We start from the raw sequence: 19,820 nt of genomic DNA on the forward strand, positions 1-19,820 counted from the left end.
AATGCCTAGAGAAAAGATGTGAATGAAGGCGCTGAGCAGTGTGTGTTAACTAAACACATAATATGTGCCCAGGCAGCGTGGTTAGTGCCTCCTTCTATCAAAGAGCTTAGATTCTATCAGGGGAGACAATATGTACACACACACACACACACACACACACACACACACACATACATACACATATACACACAGACACACATACAGATACACATACACACACATACATATATACATGCACATACACAGAGACACATACATACACATGTATGCAGAATAAACATATAGAGGATAAATACAAGGAGGGGAGGGCACAGTCTAGGATGAGATGAAGAAGGAGTGTATCCCAGACATACAAGACATACCATGCAAAGACTCAGAGATGGGAGGTGGGATATTATACATGGGAAACAGACTCAGTTTCTTCATTTGTAAAACGAAGGGGCTGGGCTGGATGATTTCCGGCTCTGGCATTCTATGATTCAGGACTGCCAGCTCCTGGAAGGCAGGAAGCGTATCTTCCTCTTCCTTTCCAACAGTACCTAGTACAGGGCTGATTGATGTTGAATGATAGGTTAATGAGAAGAAAGAGGTGATAATTAAGGGCGGATCTTGCCATGAATAAGACTGATCCTTTTCTGCTCGGGGCTTTTTTCACATCTTCAAGGAACACAGATTTAGGGCTAGAAAGGACTGCAGGGGTCATATAGCCGGAGCATTAACTCAGAAGCCAACCAGGCCAGCTCTGCCCCTTCCCCACCCTTTCTATAGACAAAGAGCTGAGGCTCAGAGAGGTTGAGTGTTTTGCCCAGTATCACACAAGTACTAAGTGGGAGAGCCAGGATTTGAACCCAAGGCCTCTGCTGCTGAATCCCCTTCTCTTTTTGAGTGTGGTCCCACAGGGGAGGGCTCCTGGGGCCTCATCACCCAGGAAAAGAATTCTCCAAGGGAGATTTTTTCAAAGCCTAAGAATGACCTTTGCCTCAGTGAGAGGCTCCAACTGTTCCAACCTGAACAATGCGTCCCATTCTCCCCCCAAGAACTCTGGCTTCTTTCCCACAGATTTAAAAAAAAAACCAAACCAAACCCACAAACCCAAAATACACGAGGATTTTTTTTCATCTGCTGACATATTTCCCTTCTTTCCTTCCCATTGGGAATAGCTTCCTCTGGTCACTGAGTCTCTTTTATTTTAGGGGCTTAGAAATACCCCTGGTATTCCAGATTGCCTGGCAAATAATGAGTAGATTGAGAAAGTGCCACCAAGGGCCGAAGTGAGAGAGGAGGGATGGTGTGGGGGAAGTGGGGTAGGGAGGAGAAGGAGGAAGAGGAGGAGGAGGAGGGGGAAGAGGAGGAGGAGGAGGAGGAGGGGGAAGAGGAGGAGGAGGGAGGGGGAGGTGGGAGAAGAGGGGGAGGAGGAGGAGGAGGGGAAGGAGGAGGGAAACTACCTCTCCCCTTCAAGGGAGCACAATGAGCAAGCTGGGCCTTGGGTCAAGCAAAGACCAAAAGTCCAACTGCGATTGAGGCAGCAGGACCTCAGCACCAATCCCATCTTTGCCTCTTGATATTTATGTGACCTTGAATCTTCTTCCTTGACCTCTGTGGGTCTCAGGGAATTGGATCAGATGATCTCTAAGATTCCTTACAACTCTATATCTCTGTGATTGGCTCACGGAGTCCGATTCTCCTACTGTTATTGTCTATAGTGTTGGCTTGTTGGGGGTTGTAGGGGGAAACTCTAAGAAGATGTTGCTTCAATGTTGGCCCTCTTGGTTGGTTGTGTCATCAAATGTGCTCTTGGTTGGAATGAGAGGCAGTCGGGGTTAAAACTTGGGAGCTTGGGACTCTGTCTGATGCCCCTTCAAGGCCCCTATACCTGCATTCATGAGAACCTGGCTGTACATTGTTCTGGTTCTGTTCACTCTGCATTAGTTCAGACAAGTCTTCCCAGGTTTCTCTGTAACCATTTCTTACAGCACAATTCCATATACCATATGGAATTCCATCTGGTAATCCATCACATCCATATGCCATAACTTGGTCAGCCATTCCCCAACTGATTCATGCCCTAAGCTTGTGATCTTTGCCACCACAAAAAAGAGCTGCTATAAATATGTTTATACGTATGAGTGGTTTTCCTCTTTCTTTGATCTCCCACAAGCATTTTACAAACTTGTAAATCTTAACATGTTATATAGATGAAAGTTAATATTAACTGCCTTTGGGACTCAAAGCCATGAATTTGGAAAGCCAGTCCTGGTCTAGGGGAGTGTTTCCTCTTTCAGGGACCTAGTTTTTAGCCCCCAGCTTCTGATTTGTATGTATTTCTGTGTCTCTAGAGATGAAATAGCCCCAGTTTGGGGGCTTTCCAGATTCCCACTCCATGTTACTAAGAAGGAATGGCCAGGGCTTTTCCCCAGGCGCCATGTTTTCTTTGGAGAGAACACATTAATTCCTAGGGGGGGTGCCCTTTTTCTTTGAATTAGTAAGCAGACTGCTCTCCATGATTTGCAACTTTTCACTGGCTTATGCCCCATAGGGCAAAGTAGAGGTAGGTAGGTCCTGGGAGAGGTCCAGTGAGCAGACTCATAGGCCAGTGAAGATCAGGAGAAGAGGGGTAGGGGAAGGGCTGCTCCTTCTTGAGAGTCAGTTAGGTGGCTCAGTGAAAAGGGTGCTGGGTCTAGAGTCAGGAGGACCCGAGTTCAAATCCTACCTCAGATACTTACTAGTTGTGTGACCTTGGACAAGTCACTTAACCTTCATTTGCCTCAGTTTCCTCAACCTGAAAAAGAGGGATAATAACAGTATGTACCTTACAGGGTTATGGTAAGGATTAAATGAGATCATGTCTCTAAAGTGATTAGCACAGAGCCTGCAGCATAGTAGGTGCTATGTAAATGCTGTTTACTGTTATTAGTATGACTGCACCCCTGGTTGCATTGTACTGCTGTCCCCAGCCCACTCATTTAATCCTAGGTGCTGGGATTCTTGCTTATGGTATATATAGAATAGCAAAGCTGGAAAGGACCTTACAACATAGAATGCAGAACATCAAAGGCCCTTCCGGACATCATCAAATCTAATGCCTCATTTTCTCATCTTTTTCTTTGAACGTTCCCTTCATCTTTGTCCCTAGTTGACTCCCCATTGCCCATAGCTCAGGCATAGCTTCACCCCCCTCTGGTGGCCACAGAGGCCCATGGCCTGGTGTCCTGCTGGCAGCTGCAGGCCATCCAGGAAACAGGATATCCAGGGATGCAGATGGTTCCAGGGTAAGGGGCAGCCAGACCTCACCTTCTAACTTGGTGTCCTGCCAGCCCCTGCCATGCTCTGGGCCCAGGCCCTGAATGCTCCTTTTCACCAAGTACAGCAACAACCCCAGCCAAGGAACGTCCTGCTTGATCAGACTGTCCATCCCTAGACTCATCTCTGCATAGTTAGGACTTCATGAGACTGAAACCAGCACACGTGGACTGAGGCAGAGAAAGTTGAAAGCAGGAGCCGATGAGAGTCCTGAGTGGAATTCTCTGGGTCAGCTCCCTGGTCAGCCAGAGAACAGGGGGGTGAGCCAAGAACCCTCTCACGGCCGTGGGAAAGTGGCCCTCCCCGATCTGAACACCAAATTGCCTTTCAGAGAACTATTGACTTGTAATATGGCAGGAGCTGGAAGGGACCTTAAGAGGTCACCTTTGTGAAACCCCTCATTGTCCAGATTGGAGAAACTGAGGACCAGAGAAGGGAAGCCTCTTAGGATCACAGAATCATACAGTTAGTTGTAAGGGACCTCTACTCCAACCCCTTCATTTTACAGGTGAAGAAACTGAGACCCAGGAAAGTTAAGAGATTTACCTAAGGTCACATAGGTAGGAAGCATTTGAGGCAGGATTTGAATTCAAGTCCTATGACTTCATTACTAAGATCACTCAGCTAGTCAGGAACCAGAGCTCAGTGTCTGGATTTCCAGCCCAATGTTCTATACTTCCTCCTCAGTATCTGGTTTCCAGCCCAATGTTCTGCATTTCACCCTTGGCATCTAGATTTCCAGCCCAATGTTCTGCATTTCCTCCTCAGTATCTGGATTTCCAGTTTTGCATTTCCGTTCTTGTCAGGGAGAAACGAATGGGCAGAGATCTGGGCCTGGTGTCAAGGGGCCTCAGCTTGAGTGCCAGCTTTCTCACCCTAGGGATGCCTATCTATAAAATGGGCTTACTCACATTTGTACTCCCTGAGTCATAGGGCTGTAATATAGAAAGGGCATTTAAGGTATAATTTGTCATAGAAATATGAGTCATTCTGTCCATTGAACTGGGTGGAGCTTAGGGAAGCCCTGGGGTGCAGGGACCAGCTCAGGATCCTTCCTCTCATCTGCATCCCTAGGGAGGAAAGAACTTGGGGAAACTGGAGTGAGATCAGTCAGCCAAACCACTCCCTTCTCGAGGACCCCTTGAGTTGCTGCCTGCTCTCCGCATCCATATTCTCAATAGAGATGTCACAGTTGTGGAGTCAGAGTCTTGTCCATTCAATTCATGAGTCTGCTATTTTATGGTCCTTCTAGAAGCCTGGCTTGTGTGCAAAGGGCCATGGGAAGCCCAGCCTTTCCAGCCCAAAGGACTCTGTCTCTAGGAAGAACAAGGATCCACCTGTATTTGTTTAGCTATCTAATTTCACTAATCTGTTTATAGCTTACCTTGCTATGTGGATCCTAGGGGTTTTGTGAAGCCCTAGCAGTCCTCTCTTCTGAGTTTATCAGTTAATTGTGCTGCAGCTCCTTAGATGCGCTAACTACCGAATTTCAATGTCCTTTCCTCTATTTCTTTCTGTGCCGCCCACTCCCTTCTCTTCGAGCCTAATTGTCTAAGAGCATGGCAGAGACCCTCGCCCTCTGAAACTCCTTCGAGTATTAGCAAGGTCTCTCCCAGCATACAGGTGATCAGTCCAGGAATATTCTCTGGCCATGTCACAGCTAAGGACAGATGGGTGATTCATCTTTCACACGGTCAATCGATTGACCAACGTTTATTTATTTATTTTTAAGATGGGGCCTTAGAGATCATTTATTTATTTTTTTATAGTAAGTCATGAATTTGTCTTTATTTTTAGTTTCTGCTGTTTTCTTTTTTAAATAATTAATTTATTTTTAGTTTTGAACATTTAGATTTTGAGTTTTGAATTTCCTCCCCCTCCCTCCACTCCCCCCTTCCAAAGAGCGTGTGTAATCCCATATAGGCTTTACCTATACATTCATATTAAACATATTTTCACGTTATTGACCAGCATTTATTAAACATCCCTTATGTACTAGACACTGAGCTCTGGAATGCTAATGGTAACTGACATTTACTAGTCCTCCTACTATTAATAATAATAGCAATCATTTATGTCATGCTTTAAGGTTTGCAAAGCACTTTAAATATATTATTATATGAATGTAATCATTATAATAATATATTAAGATAAGTTATATTAGTAAAGATATTAATGTTGACACAGTTTAAATATATTATTAACATAAAACATATTAATATAAAGCAAATATTGTTATATAAATATATTATTATCTCATTTGAGCCTTACAACAACCCTGTAAAGCAGGTATTATAATTAGGAAACTGAGGCTGTCCAAGGTTAACTGACTTACCCAGAGTCACACAGCTAGTAATTGACTGAGGTAGGATTTGAACTCTAATCTTGCTGACTCCAAGCCCGACACCTTATCCATTCTGCTACTTGGCTGCCAACCTTAAAAGTGTCCTTGTCCAGAGTGGGCTTGGGTAGTGAGGACAGGACAGCTTAGAATTTTAGCTGACATCCGTGTAGTGCTTTGAGGTTTGCTGTTTGATTTATATATGTTGTTGTTCAGTCAGCTCAGTCGTGTCTGACTCTTCATGACTCCGTTTGGGGGTTTTCTTGGCAAAGATATTAGAGGGGCTTGCCATCTCCTTCTCCAGTTCATTTTATAGATGAAGAAACTGAGGCAAATAGGTGAAATGACTGACCCAGGGTCGCACAGCCAGTAAGTGTCTGAAGCCAGATTTGAACTCAGGGGGATGAGTCTTCCTGACTCCAGGCTCATTCTGTCCCTTATATGTGTTATCACCTTTCAATAGCCCTGGTCTGTCCTGACTCCCAGCAGAGGCTCTTTCTTCCTAGGACCATAGAGCCAGGGCTGGATTGGACCTTGTGGCCATCTAATCCAACCCCCTCATTTTTCGGATGAGAAATCTGAGGTTTAAGGGGCTCACCCAAGGTCACACAGGTAATGAAGCATCAGAAGTGAGGTTTGAACCTGGGTGCTCTGCTTCCATGGCCAGGGCTCCTTCCACTGGCTACACCATGCCAAAAAGGCAGAGGATTTCAGGACACATGGTTCTTTGTACAGCCCACACCTGCAGGGGCTCACCCAGGGCCAGCCTAGAGTGTCTCTAGCAGATGGGCAGCCATGCAGATGCTACCTCTCCTGTTAATCTCTAAGTTCCTTAAGGTCTAGGCTGTCTCACTTTTGTCTTTGTACCCCAAGTGCTTAGCACAGTGCCTGGCACATAGAATCCTGGGAATCATAGATTGAAAGCTGGAAGAAAACTTAAAGACCAGGAAGTACAACCTCCTCATTTTAAGGATGAAGAAACCAGGGCCATGGGAGGCTAAGTGACTTGCCCAGGGTCACACAGCTAGTAAGCATCTAAGGCAGGATTTGAACTCAATGTCTTCTGGATTCTTTATCTATTTTCTTTATCTATTCTACTATCTAGCTGCATGTTTGGTTTGGTTTCTTATTTTTTTCCAGTTATATGTAAAAAATTTTAGCGTTCATTTTTTAAAATTCTGAGTCCCAAATTTTCTCCCTCCTTCCCCTTCCCCCTTGTTAAGATGGCAAGTAATTTGATATAGGTTATACAAGTTCAGTCATGCAAAACATATTCCCATATTAGTCATGTTGTTAAAGAAAACAGACCAAAAAAACCCCAAGAAAAATGAAGTTAAAAAAAGTGTGCTTTAATCGGCATTCAAACTCCATCAGTTCTTTCTCTGGAGGTGTGGATAGCATATTTCACCATAGGTCCTTAAGAATTGTCTCAGACCATTGTATTGATGAGAATAGCTAAGTTATTCATAGTTGATCATCATACAATATTGCTGTTACTGTGTTCTGCTCGTTTCACCTTGCATCAGTTCATGTAAGTCTTTCCTGCTTTTTCGGAAATCATTCTGTTGGTCATTTCTTCTAGCACAATGATATACCACGACTTGTTCAGCCATTCCCCAATTGATGGGCATTCCCTCAATTTCCAATTCTTTGCCACCACAAAAAGAGCTGCTATAAATATTTGTAGACATATAGGTACTTTTCCTCCCCACCCCCTTTTAAATCTCTTTGAGATACGGACCGATTAGTGGTATTGCTCGGTATGGGGTAGATGGTAGAGGGTATACATAGTTTTATAGCCTTTTGGGCATAGTTCCAAATTACTCTCCAAAATAGTTGGATCGGTTCACAATTCCACCAACATTTTCCCCAATTTTCCCAACATTTGTCATTTTCCTTTCCTGTTATATTAGCTAATCTGACAGGTTTCAGGCAATACGTCAGAGCTGTTCTCCACCCCCCACTGCCACTTAATAAAATTTTATTTTTTTCCAATTACATGTAAAGATAATTTTTAACATTCACTTTTGTAAGATTTTGAGTTCCAAATTTTTATCCCTCCCCAAGATGGCAAGCAATCTGATATAGGTTATACATGTACAATCATATTAAACCTGTTTCCACATTAGTCATGTTGTGAAAGAAGAATCAGAACAAAAGGGGAAAACCATGAGAAGGAAAAAAGAGAGAGAGAGAAAATCGTCTGCTTTGCTCTGCATTCAGACTCCATAGTTCTTTCTCTGGAGGTGGACAGCATTTTCCATCATGAGTCTTTTGGAATTGTCTTAGATCATTGTATTGCTAAGAAGAGCTAAGTCTATAAAAGTTGGCCATTACACTGTTGCTGTTACTGCAATGTTCTCCTGGTTCTGTCAGAGCTATTTTAATTTGCATTTCTCTAATTAATAGTTATTTAGAGCATTTTTTCATATGGCTATAGATAGCTTTAATTTCTTTGTTTGAAAACTGCCCGTTTCATATGCTTTGATCATTTATCAATTAGAGAATGATTCGTATTCTTATAAATTTCACTCAGTTCTCTATATATTTTAGAAATGAGGCCTTTATCAGAGAAATTTGCTGCAACCCCACCCCCCATTTTCTGCTTTCCTTCTAATATTGGCTGCATTGGTTATTTCTACAAAACATACCTTTTTAATTTAATGTAATAAAAATTATTCATTTTACATCCCATAATGTTCACTATCTCTTGTTTAGTCACAAATTCTTACCTCATCCATAGATGTGACAGGTAAGCTATTCCATGCTCCCTAATTTGCTTATGATATCACCCTTTATGTACCCATTTTGACCTTATCTTGATAATATGGTGTGAAATGTTGGTCTATACCTAGTTTCTGCCTAACTGCTTTCCAGTTTTCTCTCTCGCTGCCTTGTGACTGGCTTATTATGCTGGCATTCTATGTAGTTCCAGAAAGCTGAATTAGCATCAATGGTGGAAATTAGAACAGTGAGGAGTTGGCTCAGTAGTGCTCCAAGGTTGGCCAAACCCTCTATCTTCATTATTCCAATGGAATCTCACACCAGCCCTGGGAGGGAAGAATCAACAAGTTGCATTACCCCATCTTGCAGGTGAAAAAAGACCCCAATCAACTGTAGAACAGCCAGAGGAGGGCATCCAGAGGGTAAATGGTCTTCAATTGGTGCCAGGAGGACCTAAAGGACATTGAATGCTTAATCTGGAGAAAAGAAGGCTAAAAACATAGACATGATGGCCAGAGTGAGATCCCTGCCTTCTGTCCCTTTGAGTGCTGACTTGAAGTCAGGAATATTGGGGTTCAAATCCCACCCCCAATATTTGCTGTGTGACCTCAGTCAAACCCTTAACCTCAGTTTCCTTATTTGCAAATGAGAGGGTTTGATTGGATGGCCTCTGAGGTCTCTTCCATATCTAAATCAATTGTCCTCTGTTCCTCAGGCCTAGATCCCAAGCTGCCAAGAGAATGATGGGTAGGACTATTTACCTGCTGTTAATCTGACAGTAGAAAAAGAGAGCGTCCTCACCTCTACGCTTCTTCCTCTTCTTCAATAACAGCGAGAAGTAGGAAGGGCATTAGGAGGGTACTCAGTCATGGAGATGATTCTGGGTACCATATTCCTGCTGGTGTGGGCTCAGAGGAGGTCAGCCAGGATGGTGAGTGAATGGGCAACCATGTCATATGAGGATTTGTAGAAGGAATTGTGAATGTTTAGAACAGACAAGGACATGATGGATAGTTACAGATATAGATGGATAGATAGATAACTATACATACACATATACATATGTACACACAGAGATATTTATCTGGAGGTTGTCATGGGGAAGACAGATGAGACTTTTCTTGGCCCTTGGAAGCAGAACTAGGAAGAATGGGGCAAACTATACCAAGAGGCAGATTGTAGTTCAATGAAAAGAAAAGCTTTTTTTCAAAAACAGATTTTTTTTGTTGTTGCAATCTTTTGTTTCACATTACCTTGATTTTTTTTTCCTTTTTGGAAGGGGTACCTGGATTATCTTTATTTTCTTCAGTATCCCTCTTCCTCTCGCTTCTCAGAGACCCATCCCTTATAACAAAGAATTTTTTTTTGGAGGGAGGAAGGCAAGGCATTTGGGGTTAAGTGACTTGCCTAAGGTCACACAGCAAGTAAGTGTGTCAATTGTCTGAGGCTGGAATTGAACTCAGGTCCTCCTGACTCTAGGGCTTGTGCCACCTAGCTGCCCCAATAACAAAGAAATTTTTGAAAAGGCAGAAAAAAATAATAAAAAAAGTTAAAAAACAGAGTAATGCATCAAAATATAGTGACTTATTTAATGCCCGTGGATGGCCCACCTCTGCAGGGGAATGAGGGTAAGGAGGAAAGCAATCTCCCATAGCTCTTCTACGGGGCCAGTTTTATAAGATTCCTTTTTGACAGTTTTGTGGTTATTTACTCCATTTACGTTGCCATGGCCATTGGGTATGTCCTTCTCTCTTTTCGATAAGTCCTCCATCTTCACCTCTGTCTCTTAATGTCTCTACCTTCCTTCAACAATAGGCTCAAGAGCCATCTCCTAGGAGAAGTCAGGCATAAGCACTGTCCCCTCAACGGTCCCCCCTGTATTGCTTTGTTTTCACTTTGTGTGTTATATTCCCTTATCTTTGTACCGGTTGTTTTTCTTCTACCTTACTACCCCCTCCCCAGTAGAATGTGAAATCCTGGAGGTCACGGACCGTTTTTGTTCTCATATCCCCATGGCCGAAGTGCCTTAATAAATGCCTATTGAGCAAACAGATGATAACAATAAGCACTTTAGAGTCACATTGTGCCATAAGGTTTCAAAAGTACTTTCTTCCCAGCAAAACTTGTAAGATAGAGCCATTTTTTGTTTTTATTTTTTCAAATGTTGTCGATTCATTTTGGTTTTATATCATATTTATTTTTAATAGATCCCCATCCAGAGATCCATTCCTTATAACAAAGATTGGGGCGGGGGGAGGAAGGAAAAAAAAGCTGTTTGGCAAAACCAACCAACCCACCAACCATGGACCACAGCTGACAGTAGATGCAATATTTCACACCCACAGCCTCCTACTTGTCTTGTGAAGGGAGGGCTGTGTACTTTCTCAACACTTTTAGGCCCAAACTTACTCATTAAATTGTATAGCAGAACAATTATTGTCACCCCCTTTTGACCAATGAAGAAACTGAGCTCAGACAAGTTGTGTGACTTGATCATGGTCACACGGCGAATCATAGCAAGGACTGGAACGTAAGGCTTTTTCCATGAGAAGCACAGTTCCTTCTCACAAACAGTTTCTGGTGATAATGGGGGTTTCTTCATAGCAACATGGAGGTAGGTCATGCCAATGACATCATCCCTATTTCATGGAGGAGGAAACAGGCTCAGGAAGGGCTTTGGCTTGGCCCAGGTGACCCAGCTAGCCAAGAGCTTAGACCCCAGTGATCTGAGTATTGGCACAAATGTAGCTATTAAATGGCCCAGGCAGGACTCAGAGCCAGGCTCTGCTTCCCAAAGACAAAGCAGTCCAGTGGGGGGCAGAAGTGGCGGGGCTGGGTGATACAATCCCGCTGGCGTCTTGGTTGCCTCCTCTAGAAGGTGATGCAAGGCTAGGGTCAGTTAATCCAGGGGAGGTTCTCAGCCCAGCAAGAGGGCTAGAGAGCCTTGCCCTCAGACGATGGTTAACAATCCTGTCAATAAATGCCCTCCCAGGGTCCCCTGGCTCACATTCTTTCTGGGTGAGGGAAAATCAAGATCTCCTCGCTTGACCTCTTGTCCCTCTGGCCGGTACACTGTATTCTCTCTTTTTTTTGAGTTCAGTTCATAAGCTTCCCAGAACTCCTCTCACCCCCATCAATCCTTGGCTCTTTGGGCCAGTCTGTCCTTCCTAAGACAGGAGATTTATCTCCCTCCCCAAAGTTCTCCTATCTTACATAATTACAGAGGGAAAGAATTTCTATGTCAGGGTTGGGGGAGCAAGGGAGAGAGGAAGGAGAGAGTCAAAGAGAGAGAGGGAGAGACAGACAGAGACAAATAGAGAGAGGGAGAAGAGAGACGGTAGAGAAAAGATAGTGAGAGAAGACACAGAGACAGTGAGAGAGACAGACAGAAAGACAGATAAAGAGAGGGAGGAGAGAGACAGAGAGACAAAGACAGTAAGACAGACAGAGACAGATAGAAGAGAGAGCCAGAGACAGAGAGAAGAGGCAGAGACAGTGAAGGAGAGACAGAAACAGAGAGAGAGGAGTGGCGAGTGACACAGAGATGGTGAAGAAGAGAGACAGAGGCAGAGAGGGAGGAAAGAGACAAACAATGAGAAAGAAGACAGAGAGAGAGACAGAGAGACAGAGAGACAGAAAGAGAGACTGAGACAGAGACATAGAGAGACTGAATCTTAGTCTATAGAGAGTTGAAAGAGCATTGGCCCTAGAGGTAGAGGACCCAGGTCCTCTGATCTCTGATCTTACCTCTGATGTTATGTGACCATGGACAAGTCATTAACCCCTTCTGGCTTCATTTGCTCTTTGGCCGTAGAAGGGGCCAGATGAGCTGCCTCCAAGGTGCTGTCCTGCTCTAGATCTAAGTTCCCATAATTTGAATTCAGTTCTGTATTCATATGTTGCCTCTGTGACCTTAGGCAAATTACTAAGCGACTGTATGACTACCAAAGTTCTTTCCAATGCAGAGATTTGACAACTCTAAGGCTGAGATGAGAGAGAGGTTCCCACAAGCCTCTTCATGTCTCTGAGCCTCATCTTCCTCACCTGACACTTGTTCTGCTCTATCAGCTCAGAGGATGTTGGGAAGCTCAAAGAGACACTGTCTGGGTTTGGATACTGTCAGTGTAGGCGAGGCTCCATCCAACAAAGCAATCCCTCTGTGTCAGCAGATAGTCTTCAAGAACTACTGTGGCCAAAAGGTTGACCCCTCACCCTCACCCCTGCAGCCAGAGCAGGGTGTTTGGAAAACTGTCATTCAGCAAACATATACTCAAAACCTCCTTGTCCTCCTCTCTTCCTCTTTCCTCCTCCTCCTCCTCTTCTTCCTTGTCCTCCTCCTCCTTCTTCCTCTCTTCCTCTTCCTTCTCTTCTTCCTTGTCCTCCTCCTCTTCTTCCTCTTTCTTCCTCCTCCTCCTCTTCTTCCTCTTCCTCCTCCTCCTTCTTCCTCTCTTCCTCTTCCTTCTCTTCTTCCTTGTCCTCCTCCTCTTCTTCCTCTTTCTTCCTCCTCCTCCTCTTCTTCCTCTTCCTCCTCCTCCTTCTTCCTTTCTTCCTCTTCCTTCTCTTCTTCCTTGTCCTCCTCCTCTTCTTCCTCTTTCTTCCTCCTCCTCCTCTTCTTCCTTTTCCTCCTCCTCCTTCTTCCTTTCTTCCTCTTCCTTCTCTTCTTCCTTGTCCTCCTCCTCTTCTTCCTTTTTCTTCCTCCTCCTCCTTTTTCTCTTCCTTCTCCAGCCTCCCCCTCCTCTTCTTCATCCTCTTCCTCCTCCCTTATCTTAACTGGACGTTCACATGGTCTCTCAGGGACCCAGTCCCACACTAATCAGCACAGGAGCTTAGACCTGCTCTGTTCCTGACCTGTATTAGTTTTAGGCAGCGTGAGAGGGCTCTGTGATTCCCAAGGGCTCACTATATTAATGCCAGTTGGCTTATCCCAGTGCAGCTCAGAGCTCCCAAGCTCAAGAGACCCACCTGCCTTAAACTTCCCTGCTGTAGGAATTACTGCAACGCGCAAAACCTCTCCTTGGTGGACAAGCCGCAGTGACTTTGAGGACAGATTCAGGGAAGGGTTTGTAACGTCTGAGACGATTGTGCCTGGCACACAGTAAGTATTTAATAAATGCTTGTCAATTGACTGACTGGCTAAGCTCAAAGATGCCCCTCACCAGAAGATTGGCCACCAGATGACAATTTTTTTTGGCCATAGGAACTCATGAAGACTAAGAAGGAGAAATTGCTATCTGCCCTAGTGGAGGGCAAACAAAGCATAGATGTCTCCCAAAGAGCTGAAGATGTCTTTTCTACCCAGTTGGACTACAAATTCTCTGAGGGCAGGGATCAAATCTTTTTCTGTTTTCCCTGCTGCTAATCTGATTATTGGATGAGGCACAGGATAATAACATGATAAAAAGAATGTTATGCAACATGGCTAATGTGGAAATGTTTCCATGATTGCACATGCATAAGCTATATCAGATTGTTTGCCATCTTGCAGTGGGGGAAGCAAGGGAGGGAGGAAGAAAAATTTGGAACTCAACATCTTGCAAAAATCAATGTTGAAAACTATCTTTACATGTAGTTGGAAAAAATAAAATGCTATTTCCAAAAACAAAAAGAATGTGATGGCTAGTTGACCCATGCCTGTACCTTCCCTTGCAGAGTCCCTGTGGACCACGTCAGCGGATGGGTTGGTCAAGATACGGATGGACCACACCTGCTCACAGACTCCAAAGACTGTGCACCAAGTGTTCCTAGAAAGTCTGGAGAAGTATGGGAATCTGAACGCCTTGAGCAGCAAACGGGATGGGAAATGGGAGAGGATCACCTACTCTCAGTACTACCTTCTGTCCCGAAAAGCTGCCAAAGGGTTTCTGAAGGTGAGTGAGAAGATGGCAGGGATGGGGACCTCCTAGTGGCTGCTCTGATTGGGTTTTGAAAAGGTCTCTACAAACACACGTGTCCTTACTTACTCCACGATGGTGAAGGAAGTGGCTGAAAAAACTGGGAATATTTTTCCTGAAAGGGGGAAGACTTAGGTGGGACATGATAGCTGCCTTCAAGGGTTTGAAGGGTTGTTGAAGAAAATAAAATACATAGGATTACAAAGGAAATAAATATACTGAAATACAGTTATCAAAATATTTTAAGGAAATTAAACAAGAAAATTTCTCCAAAATAGTATTATTAATATCTTAAGATCTATTCAGTGTGAATTTGCCAAATATTTATGGAACAAATGTCTCTATATGTGACGCTTTCTGGGGGATATGAAGATGAACAAGATATAGTATGTTACCTTATAGAATGTACAGATAAATAATCACAATTCAAACTAAAATCAATTAAACTAGCAAAATATTTTTAAAACCATACAAACAGGCAAGTTCAGGACCCGAAGTTAAGACCCCTGCTCTATAGAGGGAGAAGTCTTTTAGACCCAGCCTTGTAATAATAATTGTGGGGGGACCAAACTTATCTCAGTGGTTTAGGAAATTCCCATTGAGGAAAGAAATTCCCTGTACCAATGCACGCTGGCATGTGTTCTTCAACTTCATAGGTTTGCTTGGCACACTGAGAGGCTAGGGGACTTCCAATAGTCACACGTGCATCAGAGACAGGACTTGAACGCTGGCTTCCTGATGTGTTGGCCAGCTCTCAATCCACTGCACGAGGCCACTTCAGGTCATAAGAACAGAAGTCATTATTAGTATCCATCAATAAGCATTTATTAGGCCTCTATGCTTATGTGCTGTACTAGAGACTAGACGAGAGAAAGCCAGAAATGAGGCAATTAAGTCAGTCAGTCAATAAACATTTATTAAGCACCTCCTATGGGCCAGCACTGGGGATACAAAGAAAGGCACACATGAAAAAAGTCCACCCTCAGAGAGCTTATGTTTTAAGAGGGAAACAACATGCAAATACCTAGGTACTTACAAGATAGACACAAGAATATGGAAAGCCAGCCGAAAAGGAAGGTGTCAGCTTCTAGGGCGCTGGGAAGGGCCTCCTGCAGAACCTGGAATCTGAACTGCCTCTGAAGGAAGCCAAGGAAATGGAGACAGAGGTGGGGCGCAAGGCATCCCAGGAGAAAGGGGCAGCCAGGGAAAAGGCATGGGGGGAGGGTCTCGAGCAAGGGACAATGAGGAGGCCAGTGTCACTTTTTTTAAAAAAATATTTATTTGTTTTAAACATTCTTTTCTTTTTAAATTTTGAGTTACAAAGTCTCTCCTTCCCTCCCAACTCCTCCCACACTCACTGAAAAGGCAAGCAACACCCATGTGATATCCCGACAATGCTATGAAAAAAAACATGACCTTTGGTTGTCATCCCTTACCAACCTTGGTGCATTCTGGGCTTGGGCACTCTTGCCGAAAATCCTGCTGGACTGGGCTGCTTTTTTGTGTTCAGTTACTTGGCCCTGTTTCCATCTTCTAGGCATGTCTTATAAAAATCAGTGAGTTCTGTGTGCCTCTACGTTGGCTCTCCATCCAAACCATTTCTTTTGGCGACTTTAGAACTTTCTGGATGCTTTCCTCAATAGAATATCAGCTCAATCAGAGCCTGTCTACACTTTCTTAATCTTTTGAAAGGCAGGACGCATCTCAGACCATGTTTAGGGTTTCGTTTTTTCTATCTTGAACCCTGTGGTGAAGAGGTCACTGTTATTTCTACTTCAGCCATGTGCTGAGTTCCACCATGTGCATCAGAATCAGGTCCAGAATAGCAATTCCTTGTTGTTTCCTCTGCCTTTTGAAGAATAAAATTCTCATTGAGGCAAGTCATAAGTTAATCAACTGAACAGTTGTCTAGATGTCATACCCCTGTGCCAGGCTTATCAGTCTCCCGGGCTCTTCTTCTAATTCCTTCTTCTGTTTAGATGGTCTGTAGTATACTTCCGCAACATTAACTGCCATGACAATGTTACTTCTATTTATGAGGACAGTTTTCTCCTTCTCTCTTCCCTTTCTAGTATGACAGAGGTCTTGACTCATAAATTGTTAGAGCGGGAAGGGAGATCATCATATCCTTATTTTACAGATGAAGGAACTGAGTCACGGAGAGGGAAAGCAACTTGCCCATGACTAGAAAGTGCCAGTATTTTGATGCAATCCATCTCTTTATGCTAGCCAATCCATGGTGGGGGACAGAGTAGGTAGAAGGTAAAGAAGGAAGCATTTCAGGAAGAGGGAACAGAAGCTTAGGGGTGAGAAGTTCAAGTTCATCCAGGGAGGGGATAGATAGATAGATAGATAGATAGATAGATAGATAGATAGATAGATGGATGTAGATATATGGATGGATAGATAGATAGACAGATAGATAGATAGATAGATATGATATGATAAAGAGGTAGAGAGATAGAAAAATAGAGGGATAGAGAGATGGACAGAGGGGTAGATAGATAAATAGACAGACAGATAGATACATAGATAGGTAGGTAGAAAGATGATAGATAGATGGTAGATAGATAGATGATAGTAGATATCAATAGATAGATGACAGATAAATATATAATGAATTCTCTATGTGGTCTCTTCTGCTATGTGCCATGTACTATTTTAAGTGCTGGGGATACAAATAACAGAAGTAAGCCAATCCCTGCCCTCAAAGAGCTTATGTTCTTTTGGGGAAGCCAACATATAAAAGGAAGCTGGAGAAGGAAGGAGGAAATATACATGGTTTGGCTGGAGATGTCCAGAAACTGCTGTGAAATGGTGACCAGGTCCACTCTATGAGTGTAGATGAGAAAAATGAGATAAAATACATTATGGTGGGACTTGTAGGACTGGCCGAGGAATTTGTAGTTTATTCAATACGAAACAGGCAGCCCCCAAAATGTTCTTCCCTAATCGCTCCCCCAGTTAATCTTAATCAGCCTGGCTATCTACCAGTGTCCTTTCTGCTGTAAATGGTGCACTCCCAGAGCAGGCGTCCACCTGGTTATCTGAGATCTCAGGAACAACTGCACCGCCAGGTGCTCCCCCTCTACTCTCTCTGATCTCCAGTCCTCCTTTTGCCACCGCGGTGTCTGTGGAGGGGTAGGCAGGGAAAGACGGTTTACAGTTATTGCTGTAACCTAGGACCTTGGAGTTCTCTGCGTAAAACATTTGGTTTGCAGCTTGGCCTGGAGCGTGTCCACAGTGTTGCGATCCTCGGATTCAACTCCACAGAATGGTTCTTCTCAGCCGTGGGCACAGTCTTTGCTGGGTGAGTGGCTGCTGGTCGTAGTCTTGCCTAGGTTTGGGTGCACAGGCATGGGGCTGAGCATCCCATAGGGTTAGGGCAGAGTGGTGTGGCTCTGGTGTCTTCTGGGAATCTTTAATTCTGCTCATCCATTGCTCCCCTAGAGGGAGAGGGAGAGAGAGAGAGAAAGAGAGAAAGAGAGAGAGAGAGAGAGGAATGATAGATAAATGATAGATACATAGATGGCAGATAGATGGATAGAGAGATAGAACATTTATTATATTTATATAGGCCAATAATTAATTATTATTGTTTATTATTAAGTACTTCTTACATATCAGAGACTACATTAAGTCCTGGGGAGGTAGTAGTATAAGCAAGCAATACAGTCCCTGCCAACAAGGAGCTTACATTCTAATGGGAGAAGACATCACATAAGGGGACACTGAGGTCCCTTCCCCATCTACCTTTGACTCCTTCTGCCTACCAACTAATCAGCAAGCACTTATTAAGCACCATTGTGTGCCAGGCTCTGTGCTCAGTGCCAGGGCTCCTCCACCATCTCCTTTCCAACCTCACATCTCTCCTCCTGTCTAAGTAATTACTTGGCCTTATTTTTTCCCTTCTCCTGCTCATCTACCACAATCTTTCCCCTTTTCCTTCTCTTCTCCTTCCCCTTCTTGGTTCGCTTTACTTTCCCACTGCTTTTCTCAACTCTTTTTCCTTCTTCTGCCCATCTATTCCATATTTTCCCCATTTTCCTTCTCTTTCCCTTCTTTCTGGATTCTGTTCCTACTTCCCCCCCACACACACCCAGTTTTCCTTCTCCTAGCCCTGTGGTCTGCCAGCTCCTGGGCATTTGCTTGGCTAGCTCTGAAGAGGGGGGCCTCCCAGGCCCAGCTGACTCCTTCAGCTCACATCCTTTGGGGTTTGTGCAGAAGATATCAGAGAGCCTAGGGGTCCTGGGCTGACATGAACCATTGACAAAAGCCCTCTCTTTGTCGCCTCTCAGAGGTATCCTCACAGGAATCTATACAACCAGTTCCCCCGAGGCTTGCCAATACATTGCCCATGACTGTAAGGCCAACATCATCCTGGTGGATACCCAGAAACAGCTGGAAAAGATACTGAAGGTAAGATGGTTACTTGGGCTCTTGTCCCAAGAGAATGGTCATCACCACTGTCTTCATAAAACTTGACCTTTCTATAGTGCTACAGTTTACAAAGCACGTGAGCCAGGATTGAATTAATGAATCAATTAAAAAAACCCATTTATTAAGTGCTTACTATGTGCCCAGCACTGGGCTAAGTGCTAAGGAGGCAAATAACATTGGTGATGCTTTAGAGCTAGAAGGGACCCAAGAGGACATCTAGGTCAACTCCTCATTTTGCAGATAAGGAAACTGAGGCCAGAGTGATGAAAAGACTCAGCCAAAGCCACGTGGGCAGTAAGTGACAGAGCAGGGATTCAAGCCCATGTTCTGACTCCAAAGCCAGAGCTCCTTCCATTTATGCCATCTTGATGATCCTCACAATACCCCCATTTTACAGATGGGAAACAAAGAGGCTAGAGGGGTGAGGTGCCTTGCACTTAGATCTCTTGGCTCCCAGCATGGGGCTTTCCATCCCATAGCTGCCCACTGTTACCTGACCAATGCCCCTCTTCTAGCTCAGGGCTTATGATGAGTCTGGGCTGGGAAGATGTCCATGAGGACTTAGAAGGGGCATTGAGAGTTAGGTGATGTAGACATTGTCTGGGAACTCTGAGTGTGAGATGCCATTGAGTAGTGGCTCTGGCCTGGAACCTGGAGTCTGGAGGATCTAGGTTCAAATCTTGCTTCTGACACTTAGGAGTTGGGCATGTCTACCTTATTTACCTAATCCCTCTATGCCTAAAAGATGGAGGGAGTGGTGTTTGGATTCAATGATCTTGAAGGCATCTTCCAACTACCATTCCTTTGCAGTGATCTTGGTGAGCTTCAGGGACATTAGGAAGTCCACCTGCCCTGGGAAGGGGCGGGGTCAGGTCCTGCTGACTTTAGGAGTTGTGGGAAGTACTCTGAATGCAATTCTAGCCCTTGAAGGGAATTTGGAGGCCAAGTCCCACAGTTAAGTAGGTTAGAGGTATGTCTCTAACTTTTTGAGGGTGACATTGATGAAGGCTGCCACCACCCAACCCCAAAAAGGAGATAGCCTGGCCTGACCAATAGCATGTTGGGCTTGAAGCCAGAAGGATCTGGGTTCAAATCCCACCTCCAACACTTCCTAACTGTTTTAC

The 19,820-nt window shown here is 44.2% G+C and overlaps 1 protein-coding gene across 1 annotated transcript in view; it reads left to right on the forward strand.

Annotated features, from left to right (window-relative positions):
* Positions 1 to 19,820, forward strand: part of ACSBG1 (acyl-CoA synthetase bubblegum family member 1) — a 127,378-nt gene that overhangs the window by 92,570 nt on the left and 14,988 nt on the right. Inside the window, exons 3-5 of the mRNA XM_036736471.1 lie at positions 14,015 to 14,232; positions 17,478 to 17,566; positions 18,555 to 18,675. Of these exons, the coding sequence (XP_036592366.1) occupies positions 14,015 to 14,232; positions 17,478 to 17,566; positions 18,555 to 18,675 (428 nt within the window). The remainder of the gene's footprint in view (positions 1 to 14,014; positions 14,233 to 17,477; positions 17,567 to 18,554; positions 18,676 to 19,820) is intronic.

Source organism: Trichosurus vulpecula, chromosome 8 (genome assembly GCF_011100635.1).
Source record: "Trichosurus vulpecula isolate mTriVul1 chromosome 8, mTriVul1.pri, whole genome shotgun sequence".
In the NCBI taxonomy this organism is placed as follows: Eukaryota; Metazoa; Chordata; class Mammalia; order Diprotodontia; family Phalangeridae; genus Trichosurus; species Trichosurus vulpecula.